The sequence below is a fragment of the Orycteropus afer genome, unplaced genomic scaffold, assembly GCF_000298275.1.
Source record: "Orycteropus afer afer isolate SDZICR_OR568_19922 unplaced genomic scaffold, OryAfe1.0 scaffold00074, whole genome shotgun sequence".
In the NCBI taxonomy this organism is placed as follows: domain Eukaryota; kingdom Metazoa; phylum Chordata; class Mammalia; order Tubulidentata; family Orycteropodidae; genus Orycteropus; species Orycteropus afer.
Window position 1 is genome coordinate 7996800 of NW_006921661.1, and position 17433 is coordinate 8014232.

Here is a 17433-nt window from a genome sequence, read left to right on the forward strand (position 1 = left end):
ATCCCTTCCAAGTGGATGACAGTGGTAGCTGGGCACCATCTAGTTCTTCTGGTCTCATAGTTGTATAGGTTGCAGATCAGATGGCAGCAAACTATATCTTGAGGCTCCATTTGCATTCCTAGTCTCTGTCCAGTTGGGCAAGTGGAAAGCACCAAGGTAAAAATACAGAGGAGCAATATGAAGTAGGGACGTTTAGTGGATCAAAAGCCTAGCCTCTTTGTGTGTGTGTGTTTGTGGGGAGGGTAGGATAAAGGGTTTAGAGTCTTGGACTATATAGAAAATTCATTTAACTTGAATTTTCATCTCCTTTTCTCTTTGGTTACCCAACCTTTCTCTAACATCTGATGTCTTGGTGAGAGGAATGGTGATGACATGGAGAATGAAAAGCTAGGACAGTAAAGGGAAATCCCCCACATCATCCCTTTCCCTCTTGTCGGGATTTCCAAATGGTGACCAGTGGACCCACACAGAATAGGCTGTGGGGTGAGAGGAACCAGGTAGGGAGCAGCTGGCCAGTGGGGAAGGCCTTCTTCCTCCCCTTACATATTAGAAGAAGGTGACCCACAGGATGGAAAGCTGACATTTGCATTATAGTTGGAACTCTGTATTCACTTTCCCTACCATAGCATATCTTGGGCCTTAGCTTGTGACCTCTCCCCATTCACCAAGGTTGGTGACCAATCTAAAAAGGGTCAAACCTCAAGATTCTGTGGTGTGTTTAGGGGAGACAGTCTGGTTGGTATGTGTCTCTGGCAATGAAGTCTCCTGAGGACCAATTAGATGTCTCCAAACCTTAGAAAGTTTTAGGTCTGGCAGGCCCTGTGGTCTGAAGCTTAGAACTAGAGCTCCTGGGGGACTTTGTAGGAGACAGATCAAGCTCCCACTGAGGAAGGATGTCCCAAGGCTGAACCTTCCCACAAGGGACGGAAAGAGAGAGAAGTGAACTCCCTGTTCCTATGAATGGCAGAAAAGTAGTAAAGCAGGTCCTATGTAGTGGGGGTGGCATCAAAGGGGATCTGGGGTCCTTTCTGGACATAAGAATCTTTGGTTTTGAGACTGCGTCATAGAGTCGGTATTGGAGAAGCACTCACTGCTGGGATGCGCAGAGTGCGAATGCAGCACCTCACTGTTGAATTTGACATCACAGGGATGTACCAGGTGTGGTGTGCCCTCTGGTGGGCTGACAACTGAGAGACCAGCCAGAGGCCGAGCTGCAAAAGAACCTAGTTTTTAGACTCTCAGAAAGGTAAAGAGTATGGCCTGGATCATCCATCAGCTTAGATGACAAAGACCCTGATAACAGCCTCTCCTCCAAGCCCTCGGGGAGGGCCAACTTCAACCTGCTACTATTGGTGGGAAAACCAAGATCCAGAAAAGTAACTTACCCCTGATTGTTCTGCTCATGTGTTTGTCAGCAGGTCCACCTGACCTTGGAATCCATATTCCTCTCACAATGCCAGAGAAGGCACTGGTAGGTACTGGGGTCATGGAGATGTCTCAGGGAGACCTAGAGGGTGGGCCTGAGAGAACAAACAAAACTAGAGCCAGAGCTAGATCCAACCGAACTTTTATTAGTCTCTGCAGCAGAGCCGGTGGAGCTCCCATGTCCAGGGAATCTTCAGCACACTGCTCTGGCTACCGGGCGGGAATGTTAGCATTTCTATTGGTGATGGGGACAGGGTTGGGGAGGGGACTGGAAGATGACCAAGTGGACTGCTGAGCCACCTGCAGTGAGGCACACATGGGACCTCCTGGACTGGGGAAATGTGGATCAGGCCCCAGAAGTGAACACAACCATCCTCTGAAAGGGATGCCTCCATATTCCCCAGAGGGAAGGAAGAAAGTAAGCCTGAGATGGTAACAGCCACAGCCACGGACAGAGGGCCAAGCTCTGGGGACCAGAAAGTCATTTCCTGATGGATTCAGTTTTATAGGGCTGGAGGTCCCAAACAGCTCACCTGTCCCCAGCCGGGGTGCTTTCTGAGCCTGAAGGAACAGGGCGGTGATGGGTAGAAATAAACTTGGGGGAATGGTTTGGGTATGTGTCAGTATTACTTTAAAAAAAAAAAGAAAAAGCAATACATTATAGGTGCAGTCATGAAAATTCCTTCCATAAAAAGCTCTCCTTACTCAGCAAGCTCCTTAGCCTGGAGGCCCAACCCAGCCCAACTGAACTCCCTTTTAATTCTTAAGACATACCATGATACTCATGGCTCTGCACCTTTACCAACAGCTACTCCCCGTCTACCTGCCCCTCTTGCCCCTCAAGCTTCCCTTCAAAGGGCTGACAACTCACTTGGCAAGTGTGCTTACTCCTGTTTTCCCCTCCCCAGGCCTACAGCTCCCGGAGGAGAGAGGGGTCCATAACTCCAGGAGTATTTGAAGCCAAATGAGATGTTGTGCCCTAACGTGTGTGGGGGAAATACATCCATATGAATCTATAAGGGATTTTTGGGTTGTCTGGCGGTACATGTGAGAATTTTGGGTGGTGTTGGTGTTTGTGAGATGACAGCTTCTTGGAATACGGAAGCTTGGGGATGGTCCACTCTTCTGAGGGGAAAAAGGAAGGGACCAAAGTTGAGCAGGAATTGGAATGTGGGTCGCTGTGAGGGTGGAGAGAGGGGTCTAGGAGGAAGAGGGGTTTAGCGACCTATGCCGAGGCAGGGCAGGGTTTCGGCTGAGTCCCAGGGCTCAGAACCAGCAAGGCGACCACATGAGCGAGCCCAGCGCGGCGCCCGTGGCGGCCCCCGCGAGCATGCCCATGGCCAGCGGGGCACCCGCGCTGTAGCAGGGATCCTCCCGTACTACCACGTGCGTCACGCCGGGGCCTGCGGGGAGAGCAGTGAGGGGCAGAGTCATCAAAGAGGGCAAACCGAATGACCTCCTTGTCCCCCTCCTTGCGCGACTCCACCCTAATAGAGGGCATTGAACCCTTGATCTTTAGGTGGGGAAACTGAGGACTTGACACGATAAGGGCTACGCTCCTACGACTTCTGGGCCTTGGTTCTGCTTCGGACATGCTGAGACCTTGGGGCTAAGGAAACTGGGATTTCTAAGTCCCTCCAGACCGCACGTGAAAGATGGGCGTTCCTAACCGCCAGACCCTGGAGAGGGAAGGAGGCAGCTGTTTCCACATTAGCCACCAGGGGTCGCTACCAGCTCAGGAACGGTGTTCCTGGCCTGCTGGGCGGAGTAGGGGTCGACCTAGAAGGGGGAGGGAGGCTAGTCCAAGAGCTATTCTGGGTCTGGAGTTGGGTGATAAACGGGAAGTTCCCGCCTGGGAAAACCCCAGTCATTAACAGATTTGGGCAGTGACGGGTCCAGTTCTTGGTCTACGGATCATGGGCGGAGCCTGGCACCCGTAGCAATGCGGAAGCAGGCCAGGCTAGAGACTCACCTGCGTAGGGAGGCCCGTAGTAGCTGCGGACGTAGGTGGCTTCGTGTGCATTAGGTGGCACCACCTCATAGTAGTCCTGGTACGGGCTGTAGACACGCACCTGGAGAGCCCCGCCAAGTTAGCTGCTCGTGAACTCCCTGGTCAGGGTTTAGTCCCCTACCCCCCAGCCCGGCTCAGGCCTCTCTGGGCCCCATTGGAACCGCTTCCCCCAAGTTTAAAATTGGGCTCCCCGAGACCAGCAAGCTCCTGGAAGAGTCCCTGCGTCCCCACACGGTCCATGGTCTTTGTCTTTTAAAACTTCATTCCTTACATCCAGTTCCCACTGATGCCCATTCTCCTGCTCTGGTCTCCTACCTAGCACTCCCCTGCTCAAAACTTCTCCGTGGCTCCCAACTTCCCTTCATAGTGTAGTATTTGCTAGCAGCTCTACAATGGTTTCACTTGGGAAAACCCAATGGATTTTTCCACTCTTCTAATCAAGGATAGGGGGACATGGTCAAGCACCACTCCCAGGAAGTAAATAGGGGTTAGAGAGGGAGAGAGGGAAGGTTAGAGTAGGAACGTGAACTACAGTAACTATCATCAATCATCTACCACATACCAGGTCCTGAAGGAGGTGTTCCTATGCATCACATCACCTCAATCTTAAGGCAAGCATTATTTCCCATTTTACCACAGAGGAGCAGCTGAGGCTCAGAGGAGAATTTCTGCCAATCCTTTAAAGTCTAATTCAAAAGTTGCCCAGTCCTGGAAGGCTCCTAGTCTCAGAAAGAATTCTTTCTTCCTGAGTTCTCTGTAGACAGTACCTCTGTTCCTACCTTTCTCCTGCCCTTTCCTGCCCACACCCCAAACGTGTACTACCTATAGGCAAGGGCTCTTAATTCATTTGTGCCACCTGCCGGGTCTAGCACATAGCAGAAACCAATAAATTTTGTGCTGAATTAAATGGAAGCTCTCAGTCCAATCCCTTCATTTTACCCACTAGGGGAGTAAATCCTAAGAGGGGGCAGGATCCCCTTTTCTTCTGGTTCCTTCCTCTTACCGCCTTCCACTACATCTCTCTTTCTCTAATTGGGCTTCACACCTGAAGGGTCCAACTCCCCTTAGAAGTCCAGGTGTCTCTAACTCCACACATCTCAAAGGGATTACATCATCTCTCCATCTCCCAAAACTGCTTCTCTTCCTGTAAATGCTTTTCTCTGTAAATGCCACCAGCATGCACTCCAACCAAAAACTCAGACAGTCAACCTTGTCTTCTCACACTTGCCTTCCATATCAAATCAGCCACCAGATCTCGTAATTTTATCTTCTAAAAATGCTCTTCTGTGCATCCTCATGGCCAATGCCACGAGAAAAAGCCATTGGTTTTAGCAACTTGGAAGTTCTGGGTGATCTTGAAAAAAAAAATTTTCAGAGGAGTAGCTGGGGGTAGAATCCTAACTATAGGGTTGAAGAAGAGTTCAGAGGTGAGGAATGGAATCAGTATGTAATGGCATCTCTTTAAAAAAGTTTAGCTATAAAAGGAGTTCTCTAAGTACATCATACAGTTTCGAGTCTCCCTGCCTTTGCTCATTCACGTCTCTCTGATAGAGATGCCCTTTCTCACCCTTTTTTCTTTCAACTACCTGACTTGTCTTTTAGATGCAATTCATGTATCACTCTCTATTGAACCTCAGGTTCTGTTGGGGTCTCATCTGGGTAACAACAGTCCTTGGGCTTCCCTTCATCACAGCACTTATCATTACACTATATTGTCACCGTTTGTGACCCTGTGAGTGTGTGTCTCTCCCATGAAACTGAGAGAGCCACCAAGGGCAGAGGCTAGGTCTACTCATGCAGATTGGGCAGAGCCTGGCATATGGTTGTTTGTTGTTGTTATGTGCTGTTGAGTCGGACCCGACTTATAGGACCCCTCCTTGGGTTGCCAAGGCAGTATCACTATGGAAGTAGATTGCCCAACCTTCCTTCCGAGGAGTGGCTTGTGGGTTTGAACCGCCAAGCCTTCTGGTTAGCAGTCAAGTGCCTTAGGCACTACGCTACCAGAGCTTATGGTAGATGCCCAAAGTGTTTTAAGTGTTTATTAAATTTAGTTCAAGTGAACCAAATATAGGGCCAGGACTAGAACCAAGGTCACCCAACTCTGAGTCCAACTTCAAGTTAGAGAAAATGAACAGTCCCAGATAATGAATAGGGCAGTGTGAGAGCCTTGGAGAAGCAATGCTGTGTGTCTTCAGTCTCAAATAATTCCCTTCACTACCCTTTCCTTAAGAGTGATCCATGACAGCTTCCTGGTAGAAGTGGCCAGGCTCTGGTCCCCATGCCCAGAAAGAGTCAGAGAGATCTAAGCCCTCAGATCCCCAATTTAAAAGGTAGGGAAGTCCGAGTGCCCATCTGCCCTGTACCCTGTAGCTGCAGTGAGCCAGTGGCTTCGGTCTGCCCTGGAGAAGGTGGAAAACACCAGCTCATGTCCCTCTGGGACACATGGCTCTACTTTCCAGGCCTGGGAGGCCCAAAGGCAGGCTCAAGTAAGTCACCTGGCAACAGGAAGGCAGGCAAGTTGAGGCCCCAGGGACTTCAGGGACAGAACCTTAGGGTTTGATCACTAATCCTTTCCTTGTTTGGAGGTGAAGACAGTGCCAGACAATCAGGGGTCTCATGGAAAGGTCCCCCTGCTTCAGAAAAGTTGAGTGTACTTAGGTTTACAGCCTTTTAAGTCCTATTTGTAAGCATCCTCCACTTTAAACAAACGTGTATCCTAGTTTGGGAGTGGGAAATGCCTCCAAGTGCTGGGCCCTCTCAGCCCTGCCACTGAGGAATTGAGGGAACCTCTCAGAGTTTCAATCTCATTTGTAAATGAGGACAGTCCTTCCCACGCTGCCCACTCCCAAGAGTCACATCTATGCAACTGGGTGCTCCAAGAACTTCTGGGCTCAGTGGTTCTACACATCAGAATCACTCAGAGACATTAAAAAAAAAAAAAAAAAACTACAAATTTCCTAGACCCTCACCCAAACCCACTGCCATGAAGTCAATTCTGGCTCATAGTGACCCTTTAGGACAGAGGAGAACTGCCTCATAGGGTTTCCAAGGCTATAAATGTTTACAGAAGCAGACTGCCTCATCTTCTCCCACAGAGTGGCTCGTGGGTTCAAAACGCTGACCTTTTGGTTAACAGCCAAATGCTTTATTTATTTCTCATAGCAACCCTATAGCATAGAACTGCCCCATAAGGTTTTCAATCTATACCAAAGCAGGCTGCCTCATCTTTCTCCCATGGAGCGGCCAGTGGATTTGAATGGCCAACCTTTTGGTTAGCAGCCAGGTGCTTTAACCACTGCATCAACCCTCCTTCAGCTCAATGCTTTAAAGGTTACCCCCACACACACACACACACCAAGACCTATAAAATTAGAGCATCCAGAAGTAGGATCTGAAATATTTTAAGTCCCCAAACGATTCTAAGGGCACCTAGGTGGTGTAACTGGTTAATGCGTTCAGCTGCCAACTGAAAGGTTGGAAGTTTGAGTCCTTCCAGAGGTGCCTGGGAAGAAAGGCCTGGCATGAGCCACTTCCAAAAAATCAGCCACTGAGAACCCTATGAAGCATAGTTCTGCTCTGACATGCATGGGGTTGCCATGAGTTGGAATTGACTCCCCAGTAACTGATGAAGCAATTCTGATGGGCCACTCACTGTGCTAGAGAAGAGGAGCTCACGACTGACTGTGATATCACAGGTACTCTAACTCAGGCTTCCCACTGCTGCCCACCCTATGCCAGGCCCTGTGCTGAGCACTGAGGACAGAGAGGATTCATACCCAAATTCTGCTTTTGAGAAACACTGCAAGAGGACATGCAGAGAGACAGACATAGACTAAATTATAATATGCAATAGGAATGCCAAAGCAGAGGTTTTCACTCCTTCCTTCATTCCTTCATTCAATAAACGTTCTCTCAGGCCTAATTGTGTCAGACCCTCATGTGCCAGGAATGAGGAGGGTCAGAATAGGCTATCCCCACCACAGAGCACTCACTGACCACCTGCTGTATACTCAACCTTGTGCCAAGGGCAGAAGTGATCAGACCGGGTCCCATGGGGGAGCAGATAGGCAGGAATGAACGGACTCCAAAGCCAGAATGAAGAAAGTACTAAGCATTAGTACCACTTGCTGGGTGGTGGGAGGGAGTGACAATGCCTGGTGTCTGATAAGTCCTCACTGAGAAGGCAGCAGCCTTTGAGGTGGGTCTTAAAGGATGAGTTTGTCAGGTGAATAAGGAAACTAAGGGTCTTTTTGGCACAGACAACAGTGTGTTCAAGGCTGGGCGAAGGACAGAGGTCTGGGACAGCTGGGAGCAGAAGGTCAGCATAGTGGTTGGAGAACAGAGGATAAGGGGGAAGAGACAGGAGAGGCTGGCCTGGGCCAGATCATGAGGGCTAGGAAAGCTGGGCTGTGGTTGTCCCATGGGTGATGGAGAGCCACGGAAGGTTTGTGAGCAGGGAAGGGATGTGGCCAGGCCCGGTTTTGGAGGCTCATCCTGGCGGCCAGTATGGAAGCAGGAAGGGCTGAGCCAGCACTTACCCAGATTCGCCTCTCAACCTTACAGGGACTCCATGAGCGGGTCACACACCTGACCTTAGGGCAAACCCGGCGGCTCCTAGGAGGGACTGTGGCTCCAGCTGGGGCCTGCTCAGCCACAGAAACCCAAGAAGGAGGGGGAGGGGGAAGTGTCAGAGGCCCTCTATAACCTAAGAGATTCAAAGCTCTTACCAGACCCTACCAGAGCCCTCTGCTCGTTGGGGTGAGTGAGAGGGGGTGTTGTCTTCTTCCCCAGCCCTTGCTAATGGCGGCGGGGGGGGGGGTGTTCAGAGAGGGATGCTGACTTCACCAAAGTTACACAGAGAAGAAGGACCAGTAGTCTTTCTTCAGAATTAGCACGTCTTCACCTTTTGGGGCAGCTGAGGCCCCCAGTCTCCAGGGAAGACAGGGCAGCTCTGATGTGCCCTCCCTCTCACTTGGACTTCTTTGCAGCAGCCCTCCCCCCAAGTCTTGGCCCCTGTGTTCAAGTCCTATGTTCTGTGGTACAGCGGAGGTCAGGGGCTCCTTCTGGACCCTCCAACCACAGTGGGATATAAACCTGCAGCGTGTAGAAGGACAAAGTAGAGGTCATTCCTATGCAGCTACCAAGGCAGAGAGAAGCCCACAGACACAGATGTGAATTCACACAGAGACAGGTGGACACAGGTACAAAGGCACAGACACAGGCACACACCTGTTCTGCTAAGGCCTGAGACCAGATGGGCATGTGTGTGGAACAGCAGGAAGTGGAATAGGGGGTAGGAGACAGAGAGAAATAGAGGTGGTAAGCTGAGCAGCAGGAAGGTGGACAGAGAAGGAACAAGATGGCTTCACAGAGTCACGGAGTACAGAACGGTCCATCCTCACCTCCTTCCTCTGCCCTCTTACAGGGGACTGATTTGCCCTGCATAAGGGGACTCTGAGGCTCAGAGCCAGATGAGCCCAACCCTGGGTCTCTCCATGCTGCTGACCACTGCTCCAGCCTCCACTCCCAACTTCCTTCAATCCACCCTCCACCTGCAAGCCTGAGTCTGCCTGCAAATCTGCCCAGTCCTCCCTGCTGAATGCCCTTTACTGTTCTTCACACCCTAAGGACAGAATGCAATTCCTTCAACTGGACTTCTAATTTATGATCATGATCTGGCCCCTGTTGATATCAGAGGTCACCTCTCCGATTTAATTCCTTCTGTGTACTTACCCTTCAGCCAGGCCAGCCTCCTGGTCCTTAGACGGATGCGTGCACACACGCAGGCACACATCACTTTCCTGCCCATGTCTTGCAGTTCCTTCAGCAGATAATGTCCTCCTGTCCAAATCTCACTGACCTAGTTTCCAACAGAGGCTATTCCATTGACAAGACTATGAGACTTCAGACAAATAACTTCCCCTCTCTGAGCCTCAGCTTCCCTGTCTATAAAATAGGACTAATAATACCAGCCCCACCCTTCCCCCTGCCAGGGTTGTTGGAAAATTAAATGATGTAACCAATGCCAGGTGCTTAGCACAAGGCCTGGCCTTCAGCACATGGCTGCCCGAGGGGGTGTCTAAATGCATCCCAGTCTCCCCTGCTACTTCCCCTTGGACTTTATCTCTAGATGAGAGGGGGCTCCACTGAACCCTAGAGAGAGGGAACAAGTGCATCTGAAGTGAGGCAGATGGAGATCAAGATCAGGCTATGCCATCCTTGATGCCCTGGGCAGCTCCCCAAACCCACCCTCACACCTCCATCAGTCACTAAGCTCTGTTGTGTCTACCACCTAAACATATTCTGTCCTCATCAGTTTGTCTCTGACAGCATAGTCTTAGTACAGACCTCTAGCCTACTAGGGTCCCATTCTTCTAACTGGTCTCCAATGGCCTCTCTTGCCCCTTATAATCCATTCCCTACTTAACAGCCAGGCTGCCTTTATAAAAATACAAAGTCAATCTAATCTTATCACACTATCCCTCAGTGACTTCCCAGTGCTCTTAGCAGAAACCAACATCCTTAACATGGCCCACAAAGCCTGACCCTGACCACTTTCCTACCCTATCTCCCTCTCACTCCTTGAGCTCCAGCTACCCTAACCTGTATTCTGTTCCTCAACTTGCCAAGGTCTTAAGCCCTGCTCAGGGTCTTTGCACATGCTGTTCCCTCTTCTTATCATGGAGGGTTATTGTGAGGAGCAGCTGGGAGGACACCTGCACTTCATCTGGCACATAATAGATGCTCGATAAAAAAGTCAGTTCCTTTCCCCCAGCTCACATGCCACCCCTTCCAGCAAGCCTCCTGGAGGCTTCTGTCTCTGCCTCTTCTGAGCACCCATTGGCTGTCCTTTATCCTTTCCCACCTAGGTCTCAGGGCATCTGAATCTGCACAGGTCTACTGGCACTAGATTGGGAACTCTTGGCAGGTGGAGACCGAGTCTGAGTCACCCATGATTCCATGGCAAATGGAGGTGAGAAGCAGAGAGGGAAGGGATGGGGGAGGCTCACCGGGGTGGAGTTCACCTCCAATAGCGCTGCCTTCCATGCCCTGCAAAAACAAACGCCGCCAGACCATGAGAAGGGAGCTTAGGAGAAGGGTGATTGGGTCCCCACATTTCAGACTTTCCTCTCCATGTCAGCCTCTTGCCCCAGTCCTTCACTGACCCTTTTGTGTAGACAAAGGGCCTCTCCCCTGCACCAGTCACATGGACAGAGCCCTAAGGCTGCCATCACCTAGAGCCCTAAGGCTACCATCACCTAATTCATTCATAGGCCATAGTCTCTTCACATCTACTAATTCTAGTTTCCCTATCTACAATGGGGAAGTTGGGAAGTTACAATGGGAAGTTGGACTTGGGTACCATCAAAGCAGCCTTCAGTCTGACCTGTCTGAGTGGGTTCTCTAGCTGCAGCCCACCTCCACATCCCAGTCCTACAAACACAGTCCCCCAAAGCTCTGACACCAGAGTGCCAGCAAAGCCCAGTGGACTCCAGACAATTGGGCCTTTGTTGGTTGCCATGGTGCCTGGCTGGGTGGACAAGGCAGCTCTGTGCTTTGTCCAGAGTTCAGCTTCCCTCCCTCCCACACACCCCATCTCTTTCACTCTCCTACAAGGCAGAGACCAAGTGACACCCTGCTGGAGGGTAGGAAGGCAAAGAATGTGCGGGAGCAGACTATGCCTGGGGGAGACACACCCAATCCTGTGTGTGGATATGCATCCGACATTGGGGTACCTGGGACACAGCCGAGCTGCCACTGGGTTGCCCTCTTAGATCAGAATCCCCCCTATCCCCACACCGGGGCAAGACCACAGCTATCTTCTCAGAAGGAAGTGGAAGAGAGGGCTCTTAGAGGGTGACACTAGCCTTGTCTGCTCCTTTGTATCAGCCCTAGACAAGAGCTCACTGCAGGGGCTGTCAAATACCTGACTCTGAGGGACCAGGGATGTGCACCCCCCTCAACAGTCCTGAATTCATAAACTGAGTGGGGAGTCTACTGTGCATCCAACGAATCACCATGAGCCATTCAAGCCTACTCTGTCCAGCCCCTAATGAGACAACCACACTGACTGGTGTTCATCCCCAGTTCCTACTCTCAGGGAACCAGAAGGTCCACTGAGGAAGGGTCATTTGGTTTCATCCCCCAAGATCCTACCCCACGTTCTCCTGGGAGTGACTCACATGGCGTCATCCCTGGTCTCTGCGCACAGGTGCAGGCGGGAGCCCTCCCGCAGATGCACGGTCAGCAGGCCATCTCGGCTCCGGCCCTCTGGGGGCTGTACGTCTGGAGGCAGACACACATATACAGGGTTTCCATGAGGCACAGACCCCAGGCCCCCACCCCCAGAAAACTGAGAACAATAACAAAAAAAACGACTTCTCTAGGTCCTATTATATGCCATTTCCAACCTCCTCTGAACCACACACTTTCTTTGGGATTCCACTCTATTCCTTGATCCGTTTTAGCCTTCCTCCATTGGCTGACTGCCTAGATACATCTTCCAGCTATCCTGTTGTAAGTGTGACCAGAGCTTTAGATGAGGACTGTGTGACACATGCTGTGTGACTCTGGGGAATCACTTACCTTCTCTGAACCTCCTTATTTCATTTTATCTTTATCCAGTTCCTAGGGCCTAGAAGGCAGGAACTGTGTCTGGCTCACCTTGGTGACTCCAGCACAGGGCAGGAACTCAATAAGGGATTGATATATTAATTCACACCCAAATGAACTGGAGTTAATAGAGGCCCAGAACCAATGTCTGTGGAACCCCTCCAAAAGCTGCAAAGAGCCTTCCAACACAGATGTCCTCAGACACAGTGAGAGGACACTGCCCCTAGTCACAGTGGCAAGGAGGAAGGGACATCTGCTCACCATGGCACTCTTGGCCAATCTTCACATCACGGACATTGAAGTGGATGAGCACACGGTCCTCCTCGTCCTGTGCGGTCTCATCGTGATAGTAGCCCAGGGTCCCATCCAGCCACAGGGCGAACCAGTTCCGCTTCCAGCGGCGGAGGATAGAACCTGTGCGATATTCCAGGTCCACCAGACAGGCTGATCCCAGAGCCTGCTGGGGGGGCAGGAGCCCCAGATGTGCTCCTAGGGTCCCCTCACCCCCAGAACTTAGTGTTATAACCACCTTTTCTTTATTTCCCCTTTGAAATGAGGGCAGAGGCTCTGTCTTGCTCACCCTATTCCCTCCCGTTGGGGCTGACACATAGTAGAGACTCAATAAATGTGCTGAATGGTAAACAGCTTTCAAGGGCAAGCCTCAGGTCTCTTCAAGGGTACAGCCCTCTCCCTACCCTAAGCCACCATCTTATCCCTTATTTCTAACTTATGTGACAGTCTTTTGGGCAGTGTTGGCCTCCTCCAATAGACTGAGGGGCCATGGCTTCCCACATAGGTCCTAGTACCCAACAAGATTTGTGTTCAGTGTTTACTGTACTGAACCAAACTGAGAATCACAGGGGACCATAGGGGTGGGGGTCCTAGTCCCAGAGATCTCTTGTGATGACTCTTGTTCAAATCATGCCTCTGATCCAAGGTGGATCAAGAAGACTGCACCCCAGTCTGAGATGATTTGCAATGGGAAATCTTAATAGAAAAGAACAAAGGCATAGGAGAGCTTTATAGATTCCAAAACACCCAATAGAGGTATTTTCCATTTTGTTCTGTGCTCTGTTCTGTGTCCAGCCCTGGCCTGAGGTGCTGTGAACACAGAGGGTCAAACCCCTCCTTGCCTTGAGGAGCTCACAGTCTCGGCCTAGTGTGGGCTAGGGAACTAGAGAGACCTACAGGTAAAGACAGTTATATTATACACCCAAACTCACTGCCATTGAGTGGATTCCGACTCATAGTGACCCCCTTTGGGTATCCAAGGTAGCAAATCTTTATGAAAGCAGATTGTCCAGTCTTTCGTCTGCGGAGCGGCTGGTGGCTTTGAACCAACAGCCTTCTCGTTAACAGTCAAAAGCCTTAGGCACAACACCACTAGAGCTCCTTAGTTGTATTATAGGAGGATGAATTTAATAACAGAGTATGTGAGGCATTGTGAGAGTCTCTAACCCACCCTAGTAGCTACAAAAGCAACAGACGTCAGGGGTTAGAGGGAGTTACAGAAGGCTGCTCAGAGAAAGAGACATTTGAGCTGTGTGTTGAAGAATAAGTAGAAGTCAACCAAGAAGTCAGAAATGGGAAGGATCTTCCCAGCCAGGGGGAGGACATGGATGGAGCAAGGAGGACAAAAGGCACTGGTTTCTTCTTAGGAGAAGGGTTCACTATGGCAGGCCCAACAAGCCACTTCCCTCACCCTTGCCCCAGAACCATGTGCTGGGGTCTAAGCGGAAGGACAGACAAGGGCTTGGCCCAGCTCACTTACTCTGTCTCCACAACCAGCCGCCCCTCACCAGGGCCATTTCTTCAAAAGGACTTTCCAGGGCGGAGTCGGGCGGGACCTGTCAGAGAAGCCACAGGACACACAGGCCTCATCAGCAGCTCCCAAGCAGCTCCCCAGAGAGAAGCCCCCCCTGCCCCGCCCTGTCCTCTCTGGGGGAGGCACCGAGGAAACATCCAAGGGAATATTAGTAAACGAACAAGGGCAAGGCCAACTCAGTCTCCTCCCCATTCTCTGCTCCAGGCAGACAATGGGAGCATTGTCCCTGTGGGGGCAGCAGGGCAGCTGATGGGTGATGGGGATTAGGAGCCTGGATTCCAATCTCAGCTCTATGACCTTGGCCAAGTCACTTCTCTCTGCCTCTCTGGCCCTGGTCTCAGTTTCCAGATCTGTGAATGTATGTCTGTGAGGCAGGTAAAGACTGGAATGAGGAACTCTTAAAATGTCAGAAACGCTGGAGTTTTGAAATATGGGCAGCAAAGAATATTAGAATCATAGCAATGAATAAAAAACAAACCAAACTCACTGCTGTGGAGTTGCATCTGACTCATAGTGACCCCTCCTTGGGTTTCTGAGGTGGTATCTCTAGGGAAGTAGATTGCCCAATCTTCCTTCCGAGGAGTGGCTGGTGGTTTTGAAGCACCAGCCTTCTGGTTAGCAGTCAAATGCCTTAGGCACTACGCCACCAGAGCTCCCAGAGAGAATTCATAATAAGAAAAGCCTCCCTGTTGGAACCCAGCTGAGCCATTTACCAAGAACGTGAAATAACAGCTATCATGGAGAACTATGTGCCAGGAACTGTTCTCAGGGCTTTCATCACAATGCTCTTTGTTATTATTCCCATTTCACAGATGAAGAAACTGGCCATAGGAGGTCCAGTCACTTACTCAGTTTCACTTGATTAGTAAGTGATGGAGCAGGCAGTCCTGGCTTCTAACCAGCCGTTCGCTGCCACCACTCCTCAGGAGGAAGATTGGGCAATCCACTTCCGTAGTGATGTTGTTGTTAGCGTTGCCACCTCAGAAACCCAAGGAGTGGTAGCTATGAGTCCAAGTTGACTCGAGGACAGTGAGTTTGGTTTTTTAGGTATACTAACGGAGGTTTTAAAAATCTCAATGCCCAGGTCACACCCCATGCCAATTAAATAAGAATGCCTGGGGGTGTGAGTCAAGTATTGACAGACTTTAAAGATCCCAGGGTATTTCCAATGTGCAGCAAAATTTGTGAACCACTGCACCTGATACAGCCTCCTCCTGGTCCCTGCTATAACCTTGTTAGAAGGGTAGGGTTACTTGTCTTTACTCAAACTTGTCCGAATGTGCAATGAAACTTGGAATCCAGGGGCCTTCGTCCCTGAGGGCGACTTACTTGACAGCAGGTGCCTCTGCCCCTCCCCCACCTGCTCACACCTGTTGCTGCGTAGCAAGGTGGCACACCTAGGCTGGAAGGCCTTCCTTGTCCTCTTCTGCTCTCTCCGGTCTCCAAGCCCTGACACAGCTCAGACGAGACTGCAAACTCTTTCTCCAGTCCCCCTTGATGCACCCACCTGTCTACACCTGTAGCGGATGTTGTTGCCACTGCGAAGGCTACTTGATGCTGCTGCCACCCTACCCGCTGCGCCTGCGTTTTGTGTGCCAGCGAGCCTGAAGCATTCCACTCCCCAAGCGTCGCCTGGGGCCTCCGCGCTTGGGGTCCCGCCCTCCGGACCCGCCCCACCCCCAGGGAGGGGGTGTGGCATGGAAGGATGCTCTAACCCGGCATGCTGGGACTTGTAGTCTGCAACCCTAGAGCTAGGCAGTGCACAGCCTCTCTAGTATCGCAACACTGTGAGAATCTCCGCCGGCGATTTTGTGTTTCCATTAAGCCATCTGTTCACTCATTAAAATTTATCACGAAATACTTCTTAAGAACCTACAAGCTCATTTTCTAGAAAAAAAATAAAGCTTCAGGGAGAAGCCAGTCTCTTACTTTTTTTATTTAAATAATTTATCTTTTTGTTGTTGAAAATATACACAGCAAAAATCTATACACTAATTTAAATCTCTCCATGAACAATTTAGTGACATGGATCACATTCTCGGAGTAGTGCAACCATTCTCACCCTTCTTTTCGGAGTTGTTCCTCCCCCATTAACATAAACTCACTGTCCCTTATCAATCTTTAGAGTTTCTGTTGTCAACTTATTCTCATATACATAGATCTTAAAAGAACATAAATCTCAAGATAACCATTCTTTACTAGTTAAGCTAAACAGCATTGCACTGGGTACTAGGGGACACAAAGGGGCACCCAGCGTGACCTTTCTTCCTCCCACACCCAGCTTTCAATCTGGTGGGGGAAATTAGAGGTAAATACACAATTAGAGCACACAGTGCAATTTAATAATGGGAAAGAAAAGACTGATTTTGTCCAAGAAGTTCAGGAAAGTGTCTCAGAGGAGGCTGAAAGGGTCTTGAAGGTGAGTAGGTGTTTCCCAGGGAGCACCTAAAGAACTCATATGAGCACAGGTCAGGAAATTCAAGAGTGTTCAGTATTTCAGTGTGTTTGGAAAGTGGAGTGCTGGGGTGGGGAGGACATGGGGTGTGGCAGGTGCTAAGGCTGCAGAGGTTGCAAGGATATACAAAAGCCATGGATGACTTGCTCAAGAAGTTGAACATTACATAGTGTCTAGAGCTTAGGGGTGGGATTTTAAGGTGAGGATCAGATTGAGATGGTCTGATTTGTGGGCTGGAAAGGTCCCTCCAGGGCATAGTAAAAAATGGATGGGAGGAAGTGCAAGTGGAGAAGGAAGACATATCTGTCTACCTACCACCTAGATCTGCCCCTCCAAGATCATTTCCCTGAATATCTCAGCTCTATAGATTCTACTTACAAGCAGACACAAGATGCCATTCAGGGGACAGGGGCTGTCAAGGCCTAAAAGGCTCCTGGTCCCACTACCTGCTTTGGGAAGGGCTTTTGCCCAGCCCTAGGCCCCTTCCTCCTGTCCCAGAGACTTCTTCCTTACCGGAGCTGCAGGGCTCATGGTTCCTGGGCAGCCAGGGCAGCATTTCCGAGAAGGCTTCTGCAGGGGCTATTTCCCTGAGCGTCTTAGAGATAAGGGGATCAGGAAGGTGCCACCAAGTGGGAGCCAGAAGGGGGAGGCAGAGAAAGGGGTACACAGATCCTGGGGAAAGTCATCCTCTTTGCCCCATCCCTTCTACAACCTGTCCAACTAATGCGTGGCTCTCACTCTTAAACTCACTGGCCAAAAAGAAGTCATAGGTAACTCTGAGGTGGTCTCTCATTGCCCAGATCCCTGGTGGCAGGAGAGGGCGGGCTAGCCCTCCTCCCTGGCTGCAAGGCCTGACTCCCTAATCCTCCGCTCCGCTTCTGACCCCAGGCCACCCTGATGCAGATGCCCCCTCCGTGCACTGCAGTGCGTGCCTTTCTGGGGGATTTGCTTTGGCCAATCCTATTAGCCACTGAGCTTATCCCTTCCCTGAAGCCCCAGGAACCACATCGTTTTCCCTTGTTCACTCTCTGTATAGACCCTGGAATGTCAAACTCCTGAATTCTCCATCCCCACAACATAAGGAAGGAAGGAAAGAAAGGAAGG

The 17433-nt window shown here is 50.5% G+C and overlaps 1 protein-coding gene across 1 annotated transcript; it reads right to left on the reverse strand.

Annotated features, from left to right (window-relative positions):
- Positions 1-2691: 2691 nt before the first annotated feature.
- PLEKHB1 (pleckstrin homology domain containing B1) lies at positions 2692-16860 on the reverse strand. Its single transcript, XM_007940957.2, has 8 exons — positions 16843-16860; positions 13821-13896; positions 12311-12463; positions 11620-11722; positions 10447-10486; positions 7975-8079; positions 3398-3497; positions 2692-2828 (listed from the first exon to the last, which is right to left on the reverse strand). The coding sequence occupies exons 1-8, from the start codon at positions 16858-16860 to the stop codon at positions 2692-2694; spliced, it is 732 nt and encodes a 243-aa protein (XP_007939148.1).
- Positions 16861-17433: the final 573 nt, after the last annotated feature.

What these genes read in the sequence shown, in the direction of transcription:
- PLEKHB1 (XM_007940957.2), bottom strand. An exon ending in GATTGGCCAAGAGTGCCATG is followed by an intron (nt 11,723 to 12,310) that starts GTGAGCAGATGT and finishes GTCTGCCTCCAG; the next exon opens with ACGTACAGCCCCCAGAGGGC. An exon ending in AGGTTGAGAGGCGAATCTGG is followed by an intron (nt 3,498 to 7,974) that starts GTAAGTGCTGGC and finishes GGGGCTCTCCAG; the next exon opens with GTGCGTGTCTACAGCCCGTA.